Here is a 22,733-nt window from a genome sequence, read left to right as displayed (position 1 = left end):
GTCTAATAGATGATATATGTTATAGTAGGAGAGACATTTTTACAGGGTAAACAATCCCCTACCTAATTCGACCAAAATAAAAAATTTAAAAACAAAAAACAAACCAACCCAAACCAAACAACGGATCGGATACAGTTAAACATGAACTTAACAGAAGAATTCTACTCTAAGCTCGATCGATCAAGAACACTAACCTCTGATACGGGACTTGAATCGGAAACCGTACTCGTAAACGGCATTCAAAGTGGAACCAGCGTTTTAGGTTAATACAGGCTAGAGTTCATTGTTGAGCATGAAAAATACTACACCAGCTTGTTAGGTACCTTTCTTCAACCTTTTTTTTTCTTATCTTTGTGCCAGTCTTTTAGAAAGAGATTTGCAATGTCTGTTCTGTATTAACAGTGTATGCTGCAAAGGTTGTACTGGTGACACACAAATTAAAGGTTGAGAAGATAAAATTAATATAGAAAGCTACCATATGATTTGAATTTGTAAAACAAAAGAAATTCATAAAGAGCTACATGCATACTGAGACTAATTAAGATGAACTTGCAAGTAAACAAAATGGTGTTGGGACACCATTTCCCCAATAACTTGGAGGGCAGTGTTGGGTGATGGTTTCCTCCTGTAAGTTGAAGATATGGCCATGTCACATGCTATGCTATGGATGCATTTTCTCCAAAAGTGATGGAATCATCTGCGTAGCATATGCAGGATAGTTGGAAGGGCAAAATGATATTGAGTCGTTGTCCCCTACGAAGAGAGCCTCGTCTCCAATGCTTTTGACCTCAACATGCTCAACGTGCTCAACATGCCCGTGGTCATGCACTGCCTAGAGGAGTTTTCCTTTCATTTGACAAGTCTTTAACGGATCTCCCTCGGTTGATTTCACGAGATATGCTCGGCCTTTATAATGGTCTTGGTTTTGGAACATATAATGAGGTTGTGCTGTAAAATCTCTCTTAACCAACATGTAGAGTGAGTTAAGGTCAAACGATACAATCGATCTAGTAACACTTCCAAATGCATAGACGACTTGGCCTTCGTTAAAAATAGCGTCAGTGAACTCATATGATAATCTAATGCCAGTCCAATCACTTTGTCCCCTTTTAATGAAAGAAAAAGAGTTAGAACTGCATAATTGTCCGGATTCAAAGCTGGATCCGCAGACAAAATAAGTTATAGCGCTTTGCCAATTGGTATTGGGTTGGGATCATGAGCATGGGAGGTATGTTCTTACGTCATCGAACCATTGTAGACTTCTGCAAGACAAGACCATTCTTTGCAAACAGCAGCAAATCGAGCATGATCAATGGGTTCCAACAACTTATCAAGGACAAAAAACATAGAGGAAGGCTTGCCCATTCTGAATCAAAATTAAACTCAGAAACAAAATCAGAATCGCTCAATGTATCTCTAGCACCACCACCACCCATGTTCCTAAACCTAGCTGCGGTAACTGGCAAGCCCTCCTCACCTTTATTTATGTATATATGCATGTCAGTTTCTCTAGCCTCTTCTTAATCTGCTTTATATTTTTTTGTCTTATTGTTGGGGCCTTTTAGTTTAGAAAATAGAGGAAGATATATCCACTGAAAGAAAAGCAAAATTTTATTGCATCCGAATCAATCCGGGCATACATCGATCGATGCCCACAAAAAATAAACAGAAAAAATTACACAACTCAAATTGCCTAAAATCTGTACGCAGGCTATCCTAATTTAGGAAATAAATTTTAGCCTTTATGGTTTCCATACGAGCACCTGACAAAAAGTGTATGAGAAGTAGACGACCATATATACACCAGATCTTGCTTGTATCATTTTGGTTTTCGTTTCACCACTCCACAGACCTGCCTATACTAAAAATGGCCTTCAACTAACTCTACATCCTCTGTACAAAAGATCTCGAGACCCATCCTTCAATTTTCGGGTCCCTCCATCTGCATTGCTCTCATGTTCATTTAATAGTATTCTATAAAAAATCTTGGGATGTTCTAAAGATACTTGGAACTCTACCTGAAAATTTCAATAGGAAGAACATTGGAGGAGTGAAGTTGGTGCTCAAACCTCCAGCAGCTCATAATCTAAGTACTGCTCATTTAGGCTGGAAATAGCTATCATAAATAGAAAGTTTATCAAATGCCTCGTAGTTGGCCTTCAGTCCGACAAATTGGCTACCCAACTGAGCACAGCCAGCATCTGGCCACCTGCAGCCTCCATCTCGCATGCGTAAAGGGCATAAAGTTTCACATACTCGATCAATTGGGTTGCTGGAAACCAAATCATCTGCCATAACTGTAATTGAAACAGAGAGGTCTGATTTATCATCACGCTGTACAGCGCCATCTGCTTCTCTTTTTGAAGGATAAGATGACTTCAGTGGAGGTTCAATTTGGCTGCTTTCAATGTCGACGGTGCAATCTCCACTGCTTGAAAAGTGGACATTGCATCCCAGTGATTGAATAGCTCGCTTTATGGCCTCACTTTCCTTGCTTGCCCTCTTGGCCAAAATCATAGCTGAGCTGCTGACTTGCTTTTCATTTTGCAAATCTGCACTTAACAATTCCATAACGGCAGTGATTTCTTTAGCTTTCCTTTCTGCCGCTTCTTTTTCCTGTGAGGAGTTCATACAGAACCAACATTACCAACAGTAAATGTTATTATTCATGTCACACAAGCAAATTTGGAATGCCATTTTATTTCTAGGAATGTAACGATCAGAGATGCGCAAAACATAAATCATTGCTTTCAATAACATAGTAAGCACAACAAACAAAATGTTAATTAACTATCCCAATTGTTTGTTGTATCCTTAATCAGGTGAGTGTGAAATAGGGGTGGTAATTTCAAATACAACTTGCAAGCAACAAAAAGATGCATAAACATGTTTCTTTTGGTTGGCGTTGTTGACACAATGAAACAGATCATATTCAGGTTGGATCTACCAAATAAAATAAATTGACATATATAATGACCAAAAGGCCAATTGGGTTCAATTTCACAAGTAACTATGTTGCAGTATGTTTAAAGTTTTGGCTGAAATCGTGAGCAATATTGAAAAGAGATTATAAATAAAAGATTAAGAACAGATACCTTTGAAACATAAAATATATGTTTAACTGGCATTTCATGAACAAAATGTCTGGTTGTCTTCTGCTTTCATTTCATAATCCACTTTTTATAAACTCTCTCGATTCAGCGATTTCTCAATTTTCTTTTTTAGTCAGAAAAAGAGTCTTAGTCTTGAGTTCTAGAGAGCTCAAGAACACACAAATATATATACTTAAAGCTTTCGACTGGAACATCCTACTAGGTTTGAACCTGCAATTTAACAATCCAGCCATTCATTCATTCACTCACTAGGGCCTAAAAGTAAGAACTATTACCTTCTGTAGTTCAGAGAATTTAATATCCATCTTCCTAAATTGAGCTTCAACATCTCCAGCTTGAGCCTCTGCGGGACAAGCCCATCGGAGATGGAATTGAGGCCAGAGAGTTGGTGCTAAAGCTGCTGCTGGAGGCAATATTGGACCATCATGCTTCAATGGATCATAAAAGTAGTTATAGTGCACATGAGAACTTCCCTTCGAAGCACGCAAATCGGCCAAATATGCCCACATGCATCCACAAGCTTCAGGTACACCACATTGCTGCCTCTCCTTTTCACTGAAATAGATAAGCAAACAGGAGAATAAGTTAGTCTATTTCAAATTTCAGTACTTCTCTCAAATAATAAAAAAAGAAATTAAATAACCAAACCATGATGAACTCAAAAGAAGCTCACAGAAAAAAAAAGAAGGGGAAGAAGAACAAATAGATGTTGACCAAGTGAAGGATTTGGTTTTTGACACTGCCAGTAACTATGATATCAATGCATATGAACAACTAGAAAACCTCACCACTATCAACATTCCGAAGACATGGACACACCAAGTGATTAACAATGAAATATACTACAAAATATCACGAGTAGAAATCAAAATATGATAAGAATTTTCTGAACTCATTATCATGAGTCTCCCCTGAACAAAATTTGATATTCATTCCAAAACATAATGTATGTCGTTGATAAAGTTTAATCCTTTCCAAGCTTCAAAAGCATAGTTGAAACAGCTAGTCGATCTACTAGATCCACTACCTTGCCCTATCAAATATGTCCAAGCATTTGAAACACAACCTGCTCTAGATTCTTCCCCATCACAACCTGCTCTAGATTCTTCCCCATCCTATCCAGACTATCACTGCGGCCCGCTACATGCAATCATATGATGACTTAGTAATACATGTACAAGTACATTATTACAGAGTAATTTATGATGACTAGGTTACACAATTCACTTACGAAATCTCTATAGTTACTGCTCAAGTCTGCTGCGTAATGGTCTGCTGGACCTTTGTTATTTTACCTGTTTATATCTTAGGTAACTGACTCCACACCCTAAAGTAATAAACCCTAGCCAGGAAAAACATAATAATAATAATAATAATAATTTAAAAACCAACAGAAACTAAACTGCCACTTGAGCTCCTCATCTATGCATATAATGATATTCAAAGGTTACCTTCTACAAAATGCAGGAGCTTATTTAATTAGGTTTTGACCTTTCGGGCTCTTTTAGTAGAGTTTTTTTTTTTTGGAAAGTAGAAACTATTTATGTTGAAATTAGGATTTAATTTTGTTAGGGCGAAGGTTTTTTTATCCTCTTATTTTTTTTTGAATAGAAACATTTTTATTCAAATTGTAAGGATCAAAACAAGGCATTTAGACTGCAGATAAAAGAAAACACTAGCCGAAGAAACAGACACAAGGCCACTCAACACCTAACTAGCCAACCTAACATAAAACAGCCCCTTAAGATACTACGGCTAGCAAATTGCGCATAATTGAAGGATAGGGTACATCCTTAAAGGCAAGGGAAGTTGATGCCCAAAGAGCAGCCCAAAACTTCACTCTATCCCATAACTCTGCCACTCCCACTCCCTTATAATTCTCAAAAATTCTCCTGTTACGTTCCAGCCATAGGTTCCAAACCACTGCCTGCATCAGACTACCCCAGAGAATTTTTGCCTTCTTTCCCCTTCCCAAAGCATCAATTCTTATGGAAAAAAGTTCAAAGCAGCCTTCTGGTATTACCCACACCGTGTTAACTTCCTGCAATAATGTTTCCCACAACTTTAGGGAGAAAGGGCAATGAAGAAGGAGATGGTCCACGCTGTCCCCAGCCTTATTACATAGAGCACACCAGTGAGGGCTAATGCACAAATAGGGACAACGTCTCTGTAAAGTATCCCCAGTATTTAGTTTTCCCAACACCGCTTGCCACACAAAGATCTTAACTTTCAGAGGAGTCTTGGCCTTCCAAATTTGAGTGTACGGGGGGAAGATCTCCCCCTCACCACAATTCTGAATATGAGAACAGAGAGAATGACAGGTGAATAGACCAGAGGGGTCAAGCTTCCATATTCTCTTATCCAATCTGGAGGTGAACAACCTCACACCCTCCAATAGATCCAACAATCTAGCCACCTCCGTTATCTCCAATTCATTGAGATTCCTTCTGAAACCAAAATCCCAGCTGAGAATGAGCCCATCCGAGCTCGTAAAAGAGGAAATATTGTGGTTTTGCTTCCTGGACAGATTGAAGAGTCTTGGGAACACCACTTTCAAAACACCTCCCCTGCTCCAGTCATCTTCCCAGAATCTGACCCTAACTCCACATCCTACCACAAAAACACAGCCTTGAAGAAACAAATTATAGCCGCTAGAAATGTCCCTCCAAGGGCTGCGGCAAGATCCCCGAGTTGCAGGTTTAGCATCCCACCCATTTGTATCCATTCCATAAATGCTTCTAATCACTTTATGCCAAAGAGCATGAGGTTCATTAGGAAAACGCCAAAGCCATTTTGCCCGCAAAGCCGCACATCTAGCCCTCAACGAACCCACCCCTAACCCTCCACAGAATTTTGCCTTGCCCACCACCTCCCAACTCACAGCGTGGTTACATTTCCCATCCAAGCCTTCCCACAGAAAATCCCTCATAAGCTTCTCGATTCTATTGGCTACTCCAATAGGAATCCGGAAAAGGGACATGTAGTAGATAGGAATACTACACAACACAGCCTGAATCATTGTGACTCTTCCCCCTTTGGATAGGCAAGCTCGCTTCCATTTTTGTAATCTATTCTCCACTTTTTCCACAACGGGATCCCAAAACTTGATCGCCCTGGGGTTCCCACCTAGGGGAAGACCCAAATACAACATAGGCCAGACCCCCACTTCGCATCCCCACGCCCCAGCCATCTCATTCACCATCCCTTCTTCAAGATTAATTCCAACTAGAGAACATTTTGATTTGTTGATTTTCATACCCGACACAAAACAGAACAATTCCAGAATTTGAAGGAGATTATTCCAGTACTCCTCTTTATCCTCTATGAAAAAAATGGTATCATCAGCAAACTGAAGGTGGGATATCTCTACCATCCCATTCCCCCCGGAAAGTCCATGAAACTCATCAGCATCTTGAGCTTTCTCCATAATTCTGCTTAACACATCCATCACCAAAGTGAATAGGAAAGGGGAGAGCGGGTCTCCTTGTCTCAGACCCCTAGAGGCACGAAATTTACCCCTTGGTCTTCCATTAATCATCACAGAAAAATTAGCCGTCTCAAGGCAACCACGAATCCAGCTTCTCCACCTGTCCCCAAATCCTTTTCTAATCAAAACCTCATTAACAAATCTCCATTCCACGTGATCGTAGGCTTTCTCTAAGTCAATTTTGAACACCATTCCAGATTTGTTAAGCCTTCGACTTTCCTCCACCACCTCATTGGCAATCAAGACCGCATCCAAAATTTGCCTACCCTGCACAAAAGCACTCTGATAACTAGATATAGTGCTGCCCAAGACTTCCCGCAGTCTAGAAGCCAAAACTTTCGACACCATTTTGTACAAACTTGTCACCAGACTGATAGGCCAGAAATCACAAACTTTAATGGATTCCTTCTTTTTGGGAATGAGGCAGATGAACGTCTCATTTGTGATTGCATTGATTATACCACAATTGAAGAAGTCCGCCATAACTTTCATAAGATCCTCTTTCACAATATCCCAGCAAGACTGAAAAAGAAGCATGGAAAACCCATCTGGACCTGGCGATTTATCAATCCCACAGTCGAAAACCGCCCTTTTAACCTCCTCCTCTTCAAAGGGTCTATCCAACCATTCAGCCTCCTCAACACTAATTGCATTCCAATTCAGACCTTCCAAGCACCCCCCCGCCTCTGCATTGCTGCTATATAGATTTTTGAAGAAATTAATTATCTCCAATTCTATTTCCCCTTCACTGACAACCACACCACCACCCGCTACTTCCAGCTTCTGAATAAAATTTCTTTTCCTTCTGCCACTAGCTATACGATGAAAAAACTTGGTGTTGCTGTCCCCATCTCTTGCCCACTGGATTTTCCCCCTTTGTCTCCACTTCACCTCTTCTTTGTGAACTAAATCACTCACCATAAAGTATAAATCTTCCCTTTCTTTTCTCAGAATATTATCTAACCCTCCCTGCCCTTCCATCAAATCAAGAGCAGCAATTCTAGCCTCTGCCTCTTTCTTTGCAAAGACCAAATCCCCAAATACTTCTTTATTCTAGTCCTTTATTTTCTGTTTTATAGTCCTCAGCCTTCTAGAGAACTTGTCACCCTCCCATCCGTTAATCTGATCTTCCCCCCACCACTATTTGAATTTCTTCTTAAACTCCGGGTGTTCGATCCACATATTTTCAAAGCGGAACGGGCCAGGACCCCATTTCAAATTAGAGGTGTCCAACATAATTGGACAGTGATCAGAAGTAACTCTTGCTAACCCCGTATGTTTAACATGGGGGAAGGAATCTTCCCATTCTTCAGAAAAGAGGAATCTGTCCAGTCTTCTGCACACTGCGTTTTCCCTAAAATTAGACCATGTAAAGGAAGCATTCAATAGGTTTGGGTCTCGCAGGTTAGTGTCATCGATAAAATCATTGAAAATCTTCATACTACTTGTCATCCTACCTCCGTTAGATTTCTCAGATACAAACCTAACCACATTAAAATCCCCCCCAATACACCACTTGTTACCACACAAACCGAACAACCCCGCTAATTCCTCCCAAAATCTTCTTCTATCCCTAGGATGACAAGGGCCATAAATACCTGATAGCCACCAATCCCCCCCAGAAGCGTCCAAAATTCTTATAGAAACAGAAAATTCCCCAATTTCAAAGTCAGAAATGGAGGTAGTTTGAGAATTCCACATCACCACAATCCCACCAGACCTACCCCTTGAAGGGGCATACACCCACTCTTTGAATCTAGACCCCCAAACACCAGCTGCAAGTCTTCTATCAAAAACTTCTTTCTTTGTCTCCTGCAAAATAACAATATCTGGATTTATTCTTAACAACTGCTCCTTCACCATCACCCTTTTCCTTTTGCTCCCGAGACCTCTCACATTCCAAGATATGATCTTCATTTATTTAACTTGACCTCCCTCATAAGCAAAGTAGACTGCACACTATCCACTTCCGGTTCAACCCTAGTCGAACACCGTTTCCCCTTCCTGCTAGATTCACCATTTGATCGGCTAGATTTCGAGAGGCACCCAAGTGATAACTGCTTCCTAATGGGAACCATCGTGAGATTCAGCTTGGCCATTATCCGGGAATGCTTCTCCTCCCCAAACCTCTTTCTTCTGCAGTAACTCACAAATTCAACTTCTTTGGTCTTCTCCCCTACCACTCCATCACCATTGTCCCCCTCAATGTCTTGTGAATTCAAAGGCCCGGCCTCTCCGCCTCTTTCCATACCTGGCACCTTATCATCTTCCTCACAATTTTTATCCTCCAGCCCGCCATGACCCTCCAAAACCAGCCCATCAATCAACCCAGTCAAAATTCCAGCCACAGACTTGTCGTCACTTTCAATTACATCAACTGTCTCCTCCACCTCAGATGGGAGATCGTCCTCCTCAGTTCCAACTGAAGCGATTGATCTGCCATCCACAGAATCGCACGATTCGTCCCCCTGTCTCTCTTCAGATATAGTTGCAAACTCCCCTCCGTGTCCAGATCGCACATCGTGAGTTGAGGAGACGCCCCGTCTTTTAGATATAGTCTTTCTTCCACTAATCCTACAGAACTTAGATCTAAATCTGGTTTCATGTTGAGCGGGCCCAGCCCAACTCACATTACCCTAAAAGTATAGTATTGGGTTGCAATTACCTCCAGGCCCATAATTAGATACAGATTTAATTGCAGGATTTGGCTCAGAAATGGCTTCCGAAACAGGCCCAAATTTTGGGCCTCAATTAAAAGCCCATGCGCAGGATTTCTTAACCCCCAAATTGGTTGACCTTCTGACGAGATCTACAGGAAGTTGACAAGACTTCGAAGTTGGCTCCAGCTGTGGATCCAGCGATCCAGGTAATCTGCCGATCCCACAGATCCCACTTCCGCATTCCAATGTTCTAGCCGCCAATCTATCGCAATCCTTCTCGATACCTTCGAAGTTCCGCTTCTCAATGTGATTGCCCCTTTCCCCCTCCACGTGCGTTGAAAAAAAGTCCCCATGATTGAAAAGACCTCCACCGTCGCTTGGTTCCACTGGTTTCCGGCCACCCGCCATTTTAGGCAGAGGGAACCGGTAGTTTGTGGGCCTAATCGCAGGAGATAAAGGTCTAATTTTCACAAAATAGGACTCAGATCCTTCATTGAGAATCACAATCTCGGGAAGAAATCCGACTTGGTTTTTCCTGGTTTTGATTCTTGCTTCGAACAGATACTTGAAGTTTTCCGTTCTCTGGTCCAATTCAATCAGCCCCCCACATTCATTCCCAATACGTTCAAAGAAATCTTTTCTCCACCAATGCATAGGAAGACCAGAGACCCCAAGCCAGCCTCCATAGCTAACAATTTTAGGGATATTATTTTCCAGACCACGTTCCCAACTATATAAAAGTACGTCTGTTTGTCCCTCCACCGCCAGCTTACCAATGTTATTAACACTAATAGCCTCCTCTTTACTATCACAAACAAAGAAGGCCCTGTTAATCTGGTATGGAAATAGTTCAATCTCTTTATCTCACCAGCTTGTTAGGGCCAACCTGATATCACTCCAAGATTGATGTAGAACTTGCCTCTCACAGGCTACCACCCAACTCCAGTTCGAGTTCCCAACCGTAGTTTTGTTCCCAGTAGCCACCCTTTCATGCCCATTCTCACTTTCTACCGCCTCCTTGTAAGTTTTACCCACCGATCTACCATTGCCACTCGAAACGAAACAATCAGCTTCTGCCGCTGGGTTGACCATGTTCGAGTTGATCCTCCCTGTCAATATGGCTCTAAGTTTTCTTTCATTAAAACCCATCCGAAGTTGTTTCGACCCTGAGGAACAACCACAGACCTAACTACTCCATGTACACATTTCGACAGTCGCATATGAAGGCCCTTTCCATTATTAAGCTTTTCCATCCACACTTGAAAAGAATCTCCCTTATACTGTCGGAAAAATCTCTGTTCTTTATTTTCCAAAAGGTTCTGCAGCTCTCTGACCAGCCAATTCACACATCTAAGCTCAAGAGAAACATGGAACACACGCGCTCTAACCTTCTCTGTAATCAAGATTGATCCTCCATAGGAGAGTTCGTCAACCTTGATTCTGAATTCCTTTGCTTCAATATTAAAAAACCTGGGCAAGTGTCTAACACTCATCGCACCCCCTCCCACTTTCTCTCTCTCTCTCTGAGGCCACTCATTCCTAAATTCAAAAACTATGAAGATTTTAAAAAGTATATTATCTCAAGGATAGTGTAATGGAGACTGCCTAGATGTGAAAGCACCAATTTCTATTCATAATAACAGTGAATTCCCAGGTAGGAAGTCCGCGAGAAGTGATTTCAAACAAAATGCACTGAGCAGAGTCCACAACAGCTTGTCTCATTCCTGGATAGATCTATACCATTATTGAAGACTTGATCATGGGTCGGAAATATGCAACCTATGTCCTTCAGACCAATGTAACACCAATTTGGGAAGAAAGGATATTGCAGAAGCACAACTCTATCCTCTTATAAATAGAGGCTAAAAGCTATGTTGTAAATTACTAAAAATGTCAATTACCAATAAAGTTTAGCCTTCAGCTTTAAAATTTCTTTTGAGAACTCAAGGTTTGTCATTTGTTTCCCTCTCATAACCATGGAAGATCAATATCCATCAACGTATGCCTACATCATATCACGCTCGTAAGAAAAGCCAATTCTGAGATACTAAACAAAACTGTGAATTCACCATCTTGAGATATCTAGATATTGGTTTGATTCTCATCATGCAGTCTAATCTAAAGGAAAACAGATCAATTAAGAGTATGCAAAAGATCAAAGCCCCTTAACAAACTGTTTCAAGGATAATGCTCATAAAGGAATTTACCTATTACAGAAGAAGTTTCCAAAGCGACAGGATAGAACACAGTCCACAAGATCCACCAGGAAAGCCTAAATCACAAACCAGTAGAAAAGTTAATGAACTATTGTTCCCCGACCACAAAGGGCAATTAAAAGAACAGATAAAGCTGTTCGATAACACATTCAACTACATTTGTGATCAGTTTCACCAAAAAGAGAAACAAGTGTATTTTGGAAGAAGGATACATACTGAAGAGAACTCAAAAGCGAAAGGATACATTCGCAACAATTGTGAAACGCAATCAACCCACTGCATCAAAATACAAGCTAGATTAATTACTGTATGAATGCTGAAGACAACAATTTTCAGTGCAATACATTCTCCTTTCAAATGGTGAGAAAGTACAGAAAAATCTAGCACACAACATTCGAAATGAAAAAGGAAAACTCGACAACAAACTGAAAGTTGGACTGAGAGTGAACTGCTGCTCAAATCAAATTCAACAAAGAACTAACCACTTATTTAACAATTTTGGTAATATGTAATTATATATTGGATGTCACTCTCACATCTCTCAATTAATGAACCTGGCTGCTCCTATTTGTGCACAAGAATAAAACATCAAATAACAAACAAACAATGCATTTGTAACTAGAAACCTCAAAAACATAAAGAATTGGAGATGATGTACTTTTATTGCAATTAGTGTAGAATACCTCACATCAGGTGGAACAAGAAAATTAGATGAACAATGGTGAATTAAGATAAGTCCTAAGAAGATGCAAAAGATAACTACCTAGATACACATTTAATCCACAACCTCTATAAGGTATTTTACGAATATTTTGTTTAGGAGGTGCGCGAGTTGAGCAAAATTTTTTTTTTTTTTACTTTCTAGGAAGATGGGAAAAGAGGTGGATGGCGAGAGTTGGGAGGTGACAATCGTGCTGCTCTGTCATCTCTTCAGATTCTAATCATAGCCATCGGATAATAACCAATAGCTTATTAATTGAAGGATATCCTCAACATTTAAAAATTGACATTGATTTAGAAGTATAAAATAGTGAGTTAATACTTTATCATATACCCACATAACAATGCGCACCTGCAGAAATATGGGAGAATAGTTGTTCTGTGCATGAGAAGTAGGCGGTTGAGATGTGAACGATGCTGATGGCTGACGCATGGGTGATGACTGGATACTCCCAGTAGAGGACTGCCTTGGCAATTCAGAAGGTATGCTGCAACTTCCTGTTACAGTTGACATGCCCACTCGATCTGCAAATGGATGACCAAATGCTAGCCAATCTTTCTCAATAAGTGCCTGCATAGAAGAAAATAATCAAAGTATTTTTGAGTCACATTACATCACAAGTGCACATTCTGAATGTTCTAAGTCAAAAGACATTCGCTACTGTCAGCACCTGACCATATGTTTAAACTAAATATTTTACAGTGCTACCGTGTAAGAAGTTGAATTCCAGGATATGTACCAGTTTCACAATTTTGCAAAGTATGCAACTCGAGCATGTGTAGAGTTAAAATAAAAAGGGAAATAAAAGGAGCTTTCAGCATTAGGTCCCTACACATAAGCTCTCTCTGCACCCAGTCAGGCAGAAGATTATATTCTGTATGTGGTCCCAAAAACAGAATTGTTTTTTTCTAACAATCTTTTTATTTCTGTCATTTTATTTTCATTTCTTAAAAAATGTCAATGTTTCGATTGAGAATTTACAGTGTAAGGTACCGGCCCAAACCCTAAATTCCCCTAAACATACTAAACCCTCCAAACTGTCTATTTTTTAGGTTTCCTTCAAAGATCATTTCTACAAAAAATCACTTGAATCCAAATCCATTAGACCGCTCAATTAAATGGTTGTTATTTTAGTGTTTTCTTGAAGCACCGTGTTCGTCTATTTTATTAGTCACAATTAGATGTCTTAATGGTTTTCAATTTATCTAATTTTTTGCCACAATATGAATAAAGACTTGAAAAATAGACGATTCGAATCATTGAAAAAAAATTTCTAGTGGAACCCCAAAAGGTGTGCCATTCCGAGCAATCAACACTCCAACATCAAAACCGCGGAAGGACCACCTAATAAATGGAAACAAATGCACTCCTTTTTAACAGAAATGAGTTTCTGTTAAGGATTTTGGCATATTTTGCCAAAATAAAAATTATCCTACATTCCACCTTGCATGTAAAGTACTCATAAAACTGAAGAAAAACTAGCATCATAAATGAGAACAGCTTAGAAAGAATTTTCTAAGCCTAATATGACTCGAGGACCACAGATAAAAATGCAACTTTAACTGTCCAATTATGTCCTGCAGATACCTGAAATCCTGTGACTGTCCGATAGTATGGATCAAGCAGCAAATTGGCAAGCGAAATCAGCTGAGTAGTTCTGTCCCATCCATCACTAAACAAATGAATGGATTATTTGGAGATTAAAACTCCATAAATGGAAACACTGAATCAGCTAATTTGATGGAGTGCAACAATAATATTACTTACCTACAATGCACAAGCACTGATGCCGACTCCAAAGCAACACGGGCAGCAATCCAAGCAGAACCAGCCAAGACACTTTGAACATGTATTAACCAACCACTGTCCCCGAGAGTTGACACTGAAGCAGACATACTGCTAAGGTTGCCTCCACCCCAAGTCCATCCACCGTGTCTCTGTCAATAGCAACAAGTATAAAACATATATTCTCACCCACCTCAAACACAACTTTTTTTTTTTTTGGTTAAATTTAAAACAAAGGCCATAAGAAACTTCACCTTCCCTTATTTTTTAACTGTAAATACTTTCACCAAAATCAACATTCTTAACAGTGCTTCTTCGAAACCCTCAACATCAGTGGCAAAACCATTTTTAAGCCCATGGGATTGGGGACCACAACCCTCTAAAAGTACTCTTGTTCCACTTTCTGATTTAATACATCTAATATTGGAATTGGCACCTTCCTAGTATATGAATAACCCTCATTTGGTAAAAAATAAAAACCTTACTTGTTGCAGAGTGTAAAAATCTTACTTCTAGGGATTATTTAACCCTCTACAATTTTTTTTTTCAGTTGTAAAGGGCCGCACTAAAATTATTTTTACAGAATTGTTGCAGGGGGTCATTTGTTTTGGCACACGGGGATCTTGCCCAAAAATCTTGATTTAGTCAATAAGTATATATTCAACTTTGAGAAAAGTTTACGGAAGAATATCAGATGCAAATTGTGTCTGTAGTTTTTGGGTGTTTATATTTCTAGGTTTGCCCATTTTTGACGTGAGAAGTGGATATTTCTTATAAAGGTTTGTGTGGAATAAATTGATGGATGGGTATGTTACTGTTTATGGAAACCCATATTTAGAACCAGTCCTATAGCTTCAAAAGAATGTTGGGATGCGAAAGGGGAGATGCAGCCTTGGGGTTCGATCGTCAGATGAGAGAGAGAAAATTGGAGAGGAAAGAAAGGGAAGAGAGAGGGACGAGAGGAAAGAGAGAGAGGGCAGTCCCCAATATACCCTGAAAAATTGACAGAAGCAATTGTAGGGGACCAATTTTTGACATAAATCAAAGTCGTTTAACTTGGTGATGCCACAACTTACGAGACAAGCTACTTATCGACATTCATGCTTTGGAATTGCAGTTGTATGGTCTTCCCAATAACCTTATCCCAACTATACTGCCTATTTCTCATGGTATTCTCGAGACAAGAAAAGATAATAGCTATAATTTTTTCAATAAGAAACTTGAAAGTTATTAAAGAAAGAACCAAAAAAAAAAAAAGAATACAAGATCCGATGGACGAGATCCATCAAAAGTAAAGAAAATCATGTTTTATCATACCTATAATACAAGATATAGCCATCAGAAGATAAACAAACGATAAGTACCACAATTTAACACAGATAAACAATCCAGATATTCATAAGATATCAAGACTAACCAAGAAAGATGACATCCCATCCGATGAAGCCGCACCATGAGTGTCTAAGTAGTCCCTAAGCCGGGCAAAACTCTCTCTCATTGCGTGTATGTTGTCTATCCCAAAGAAAACTATCTGATACACCCCCAAAAAAAATAGTATGTTATATATTTTTTATATTAAACAACATTGAAAATTGCAAACCATAGACATACCTCAGATTGAAAATAATTTGAAGATGACTCAGAGCCACCTCCCATGGCACCATTAGCTAAAGCATTTTTTCGAGGTCTTGCATCTGCTATATATAGCTTCCTGACACATAGAAAGAAAGCAATCAATCATTTTAATCTTCTTAAAACATATATATATCATAAGACATAAATGTTATTAAATAGTACAACCAAATTTGTTTATCAGAAAATGATTAACACCACCTCTACTTATTTTTTTTTGAATAGAAACATTTTTATTCAAATTGTAAGGATCAAAACAAGACAATTAGACTGCAGATAAAAGAAAACACTAGCCGAAGAACCAGACACAAGGCCACTCAACACCTAACTAGCCAACCAAACATAAAACAGCCCCTTAAGATACTACGGCTAGCAAATTGCGCATAATTGAAGGATAGGGTACATCCTTAAAGGCAAGGGAAGTTGATGCCCAAAGGGCAGCCCAAAACTTCACTCTATCCCATAACTCTGCCACTCCCCCTCCCTTATAATCCTCAAAAATTCTCCTGTTACGTTCCAGCCATAGGTTCCAAACCACTGCCTGCATCAGACTACCCCAGAGAATTTTTGCCTTCTTTCCCCTTCCCAAAGCATCAATTCTGATGGAAAAAAGTTCAAAGCAGCCTTCTGGTATTACCCACACCGTGTTAACTTCCTGCAATAATGTTTCCCACAACTTTAGGGAGAAAGGGCAATGAAGAAGGAGATGGTCCACGCTGTCCCCAGCCTTATTACATAGAGCACACCAGTGAGGGCTAATGCACAAATAGGGACAACGTCTCTGTAAAGTATCCCCAGTATTTAATTTTCCCAACACCGCTTGCCACACAAAGATCTTAACTTTCAGAGGAGTCTTGGCCTTCCAAATTTGATTGTAAGGGGGGAAGATCTCCCCCTCACCACAATTCTGAATATGAGAACAGAAAGAATGACATGTGAATAGACCAGAGGGGTCAAGCTTCCATATTCTCTTATCCAATCTGGAGGTGAACAACCTCACACCCTCCAATAGATCCAACAATCTAGCCACCTCCGTTACCTCCACTTATTGAACTCAAAAAGCTCCCAAGCATAGAAGAATGTTATGGAATAAGAAATGTTAAAAAGTAATTAATGAGGACATGCATCATGGAAGGACATAGAGGCTTTTAAACAGCTTATAAACAATTATTAATGCTTGTTGTTTTGCGACATGCCACACTAACGATACTAAGTCATTAGGAAGTCGATGAAACAAGAAAACATGAATGTGAAAAAATAACACAAACAAAAGTACAAAGCAAAATGGACAAGAAAACTTATCACTTACCTCCGTTTACCTCTTGTACCAGTAAGTTGAGCACAAAGTGCAGCAACAATCTTTTCATCGGTGTTGCTGTAGACAAATGAATGGATGTGAATTTGTGGATCAACACAATTTCATAAATAAATAATAATAATAATCCAAAATATATTATAATATATAGGTGCTCCAAATTCGAAGCATCAGAAGTACATTACTTTTTAGGCTGTCCCCTTGATTGTGTCATGCATGTCTGTGCTCTGTGTGTGCACAAAAAGACAGGAGATTCAGCTTTGAAAACATAGTTTATATTACCTTCTCATATTCATCATGATACCAACCAAGGGTTGGGAAGAACGTGCAAGAACTGCTCCAGTTTCTGTAAGTTGTCAAGAATATTGAGAAGCAAGTACAAATACCACAACAAACAGAGTAACGAAAGACTTATAGCATACTTGGATGACACCACGTAACTACAGGCAAGCGACCTCTTGCACGGAAATTGGAAGCCTGGAGCACCTCATCATCACTAGCATCAGCAACCATACAAAATTATTAGTTGTGTAGTTCCAAGGCAATGAAGCAAGCCTCATTAAACCCTGAAATTCTTAGGGCAGAAGTATGGAAGGATGCATCTCAAACTCTTACGTAATGGATTTCGGAACTATCAAGGCAAATGGATAACTCTGGCACATTGTATAGCTGGAATTTATACTACTTATTCTCCACAAATCATTGGAAAATGTGAATGAACCATCCTCAATCATATTCATCGATGCACGTAAGGAGCCTTTTCCGAGAAGCCGAAGATACTCATTTAGTAACCGCACCTTTGGGTTGGTGTTATTGAATTTGGAAGGTCCAGAAACAAAAGCATAAAGATCCCATAGATTCGCTGGCTTTGTACACTTTAATAGTGCATTAAATACTGCACGTCTCTGCAAGTTTTTTTTTTTTTTTCAGGTAAAAAACAATACCCATGTTAGACAGCTGTTCACAACTTCACATGCAAGCAACTAAAAGAATTCATCATAATTTTAAAAAAAAATTCAGCTTTGATACACGACACCAAGGTTTTGTAAGCCATTTCGAGTTGATAGGCCACAAGAAACCAATTATATAAACTGCTCATTCTTTTAAGTTATCATACCGTCGCATTCTCCCCTCTAAGCCAAATTATGTCAGAACCCCTAACATAACAAACTACTCTTTTCATCATTGTTTTTTGTAGTTTGTATTTTCTGCGGCGGAGAACTTGTCCACAATTTTGTAATTTTATAAGGCTGTAATTTTTAAAAGAAAAAAGCTTCTTTTACTTTGCACATATGTAAACATAAACTGAAGTATTATATAAAATAACATATATAAGCATAATGTACATATATAAGTATAATATACATATACAAGTATAATATACATAATACTTTTTCTGTATATGTGGTCCAGACGTGCTGCCCCTTTGTGCAGCTGCCAGCAGCTGTTACGAATTTGGTTTCAGCTGTTGCTAGTTGCTGCAATATGCTGCTGCAAAAGGTAGCTGCTGAACTGCTTTTTGCAACTTTAGCTGCATTTATTCTTGCTGAAATATCGGAGAGACTGTCCAAAATTTCGACCAGACTTATGGCATTTTTTGTGAAAGTTAAAGCTAAAGCCTCGATTTTCACAACATGGTAAAAGCATAGTAATGTCCCCTTTGGTGAAAGATGATGATGATGACTGATGTTAATTAGACAATCAATGTAATGAAGAGCATTCAAGGGATTTCATAAAGTACATTTTGTCTTTAAAAAGAAAAGGATGATCATCTTAATTTGATAACATTAGTTTTTGAAAGTGTCATTCAGTTTTTTCACACCATAAACCATTTGATAGTCTTTAACCGAAATTTTAAGGATATAAAAACTTTAACAGCGATATACTGGACCAGAATGCAAAAGAGTCGAGAAGTTTTCACAGGAAAATTTACCTGCCTTGTTTTAGGGCGAAAGCCAAAGACGATGATCCTCATGTCTTTACCTGCAAAATACAAATACATGGAACTATTAGTTCTCTCACAGTCTCTGCAGAAGACCTACCATATGACTAGCAAACTAGATTTAATAAAATATATGAGTATCTAATCAACGGATCCCATACACAACCACTCATAGTTGGTGCCACAATTCCAGTAGTTACTATGGAATTAAAAAGAAAAGATTGCTTATAAAAAATATAGACAGCTACACAGCTAAGTCTTATTGAAGGAACCTTAAATTTCCCAAACATTAATTAACAAAGGATCATAATGAACTAACATAATCCCTTCAGTCACTATGACCATATGTGGAAAGGGAAGCGGTCTAAACTTCAAACTTCTAACAGAAGTAAAGAGGAAAGTGCACGGCTGTAGTGAGAAGTCCAAATTGTTACGAACAAGAATCCACAAAAACATTTGGCTCGTGTAAAAACTTAAATCTACTGGAAACTGTTAACTTGTTCAAGTACAAATTGTCATTGCAAATTTCCAGAGTGGTCATGACAGTAAACAAAGAAATGCGTATGATCATGAACGCTCTCAGGTTGATCAGAACAGAAAAGAACACATGTAGGCTGCTTCTTTAAGTGGGCATTCAAAATTGTATAAGTTCTATTCTCACCACACACCCAGAGAAAGAGAGAAAGAGAGTCTGTGTCTGTCTCTGTGTCTGTGTCTGTGTGTGTGTCTGTCTGCAGAAATGCAAACTGGCACTATTCGAGAAAATCAAAGTAGACCATGAGGAAAACTTTTGCCTGCACAAAACCATTGATCTTTAATACCACTCAGTCAGATAACCATGTTACTGCCATGACACCCATACTTAGCAGTGCTGAGGATTTCTGTGTGGTTCACTAAAACTATCTAACAATCTACAAATTACCATTAAAACAGCAATTTGACTGAATTAGTTTAGATCTAGGATAGAATCCAGACCTCTCATCAAACACATTCTTCAAATGATACACAAAATCTCACATGACAACCGATTAAACAAGAAAAAGATACAAAGCAATACAAAATTAACATGAGTACTTCATATGAAATCATACCAATGACCTGAAGAAGTCGCCTTGATGGAGTCTTGTCAGATTGACGAGGGGCTGATTGATTCTTTACAACCTACAAACTCAAGGAAATACAATGAACTAGATATTGCCATACACACAAAGAAAAGCACAATAAAAGGTGAAAAACAACATTGAATAGTAAAATAATTAAAAGAGTCCGATCACTAACAGACATATATATATTGGTCATTTTTCTTTTTGAGTCCATTCAATGATTTAGTTGAGCAAACAAAACCAAGGAAACTTAAGTCGTCTTAAAGCTCAGCCATCTCTCAAAACATGGCAAAGAATGAATTTATTCTCAAAAGAACAAGAAGAAACAAACAAAGAAAATGCGACAACGAGTGAAGAGATAAATGGTTCAAAAGAAAAAGATCATATGTCAAAAAGGGTTGATCACTGATGTATTGTTGGTATATCACTAGCAAAGTGGAACAACCAATAGGAAAGCACGAATGGCAAACATGATGGAGGTGGAGAGGACTTGGATGAGAGAGCTTTTGTAGTTAAAAATGTAATAAAATATTTCATATGAATACAGTTTCTTTTAAATAATAAATATTAAGCATTTCACTAACAGTTAAAAACATGTTGCCAGGCATCTCCCGTAAAAGTTACAAGTACAAATATATTTGAGACTGGAGCACCAAAACCAAAGTTATCACAAAAGATAAATACGCATATCTCGATTAGAACTTACAAATTTGTTGAACTTCTCAATTGTTGCCAAAGGTATCGTGCCAAGTGCAATAACATTCCTAGTTCCCTCACTCTTGAAAAACAAAAAGTAAGCATATCAAATAACCTGGGGTAGAAAAAAATGGGAACACACAAGTACACCACCAACCAAGACCATCATTATATCAAAGATTATTAAATACAAGAATTAAATGTTTTACATTCCTCCAAACCATAGGCAACTTAGGGGCAAACAATTTCACTAACAGTAAAATACATAGAAATTAGGCCTAACAAATGCAATATCTAGTAGAAGACCTTTTTTTTTTTTTTAATGAGCAAGCCATAGGGCCAGAATTGACATCATGGAGATCTATCCATTGATAGGTAAGAGGGCTCCTCTCTTAGCGTTTCACACTAAGCAAGTATAACATAGCATAATATAAGAAAGGGATCAACAATTTCTTCTCACAAATCTTGAAGCGTTTTCTTCTCCCATTTGTTTTTTCTAATTTTCCCCATCACCTTCTTCCTCTTCATCATATGCATCAATTGCACATTGAAACAATGTCGAGCAGAATATATGAAACAAAATCAGAAGAGGCCGGATTAATATGGCTGACTGTTGACACTAATTATACAGATACTCAGGTCAGCCCAATATGTAAATTTATGGCTTTATGTAATTATACCAGTGGTGTTAGGACTCAAGATCCCACATTGGAAGAATAGCAAATCCTAGAGTGGTCTAAGAGCTCTTGGGCACCCTTCCCTTACAAGCTGGTTTTTATGGGCAAGTTCTACCCATGCAACTGGGCCCCATTCTATGGAAGGGGCGACCTATAGGCTTGATTAAAATGATTGGTGTTATGTATGCGCATGATATCGAGTTAATGAATACTGACGAAGACGTTGGGTAAAGAAGCGTGGTGGAATGTTAGGATTCAAGATCCCACATTGGAAAAATAGTATATCCTAAGTGGTTAAGAGCTCGTGGGTGCCCTTCGGGACATATCTAATTTTCAACCGAGAGAAAGAGAGAGAGAGAGAGAGAGAGCTTTTTGTTTCAAACTCACTCTTCTAACATTACTCACTCTAGATTGCCACATATATAACATCAATTTCAGTGTTACTCTTCTAACATAAATTTTCCTTGGGATATGCATAAAAAGAACAGAACTAAACTTTAGAATGAGCACATTGAAGAGGGTATATTGTTGAATATCATATGAATTACTTACCAAGAAAAGAAGACGAAAATTGGTCACTATCAAGGTACCTGCCTCATCAGTATTTACAAGAACAACGCCATACCCCTGAAAGTAAACTTTGAATATTAAGGTTTCTTATGCATACCATTAGTTAATGAACAAAACACCACATTACATCCATCTTCGTCAGTAACTATTGTTATTTACAAATTTTACAAAGAAAAAATCCTCCACAGCTATGCAGAATTGATCAAGAATTCAAAACTACAAGAACAAAAGAATTACATTGCACTTCAATAATCCCTATTTCGCATTATCATTCAAGAATTCAACAAAGCATTCCAAGTACCTCAACTTCGACCTGTTCAGCTTCAAGCAAGCATTCCAATTGCACACGCGAAACCGACTGAGAAACGGACCGCGAAACCGGCTGCAAAACAAAAACAAAAAATGAAGAAATTGATCAACTAAATTTCATTAGAAACGGAAAATTCATAGGAAAATAGCCCTAGAAGAGGGGAAAGAAGAGGACCTCAATGGTCCAGTCGAGGGCGTCCCAGCTACCAGTGGCCTCCATCTTCTCGGACTCGGAAGAGTCCCTGAGAGGCGTCGATCGACCTGAGCTTGAGCGGGGCTTTGGCGCTGCCATGCGGCGAAACGACACCGTTTGTCCAACTTTTGACAAGATAAGAGAAGAGAGAGAGAGAGAGAGAGAGAGAGAGAGAGAGCTCGAGAAAAAGGAGATGGAGACGTGAGGTTTTGTCGTCGCTGTTTGTTGTGGGTAGAAATCGGCTATGGGCTTTACCTGCATTTCAAAGGAACAGCGGTTCGCACGCCATCTATTATTATAATATAATCTATATA

The 22,733-nt window shown here is 38.8% G+C and overlaps 1 protein-coding gene across 3 annotated transcripts; it reads right to left on the bottom strand.

The window, feature by feature from the left end:
* Window positions 1–1,586: 1,586 nt before the first annotated feature.
* On the bottom strand, window positions 1,587–22,682 carry LOC117617226 (phosphatidylinositol-3-phosphatase myotubularin-1-like). 3 transcript variants are annotated; one of them, XM_034346517.1, is made up of 19 exons: window positions 22,402–22,682; window positions 22,219–22,299; window positions 21,900–21,974; window positions 20,681–20,752; window positions 19,963–20,032; window positions 18,863–18,912; window positions 17,545–17,834; window positions 17,352–17,425; window positions 17,212–17,275; window positions 16,924–16,989; window positions 15,594–15,693; window positions 15,400–15,513; window positions 13,965–14,134; window positions 13,785–13,869; window positions 12,549–12,767; window positions 11,693–11,752; window positions 11,468–11,532; window positions 3,389–3,668; window positions 1,587–2,616 (listed from the first exon to the last, which is right to left on the bottom strand). In XM_034346517.1, exons 1-19 carry the CDS (start codon window positions 22,678–22,680, stop codon window positions 2,098–2,100), a joined length of 2,733 nt encoding a protein of 910 aa, XP_034202408.1. In that variant the 5' UTR covers window positions 22,681–22,682; the 3' UTR covers window positions 1,587–2,097. The 3 variants fall into 3 exon arrangements, with proteins under 3 accessions (XP_034202408.1, XP_034202409.1, XP_034202410.1); XM_034346518.1 differs by lacking the exon at window positions 11,693–11,752; XM_034346519.1 differs by lacking the exons at window positions 1,587–2,616; window positions 3,389–3,668 and adding an exon at window positions 11,178–11,265.
* Window positions 22,683–22,733: the final 51 nt, after the last annotated feature.

This window comes from Prunus dulcis, chromosome 2 (assembly GCF_902201215.1).
Source record: "Prunus dulcis chromosome 2, ALMONDv2, whole genome shotgun sequence".
Lineage (NCBI taxonomy): Eukaryota > Viridiplantae > Streptophyta > Magnoliopsida > Rosales > Rosaceae > Prunus > Prunus dulcis.
The sequence above is the reverse complement of the archived record's forward strand: the minus strand, read 5'-3'. Positions and strand labels throughout refer to the sequence as shown.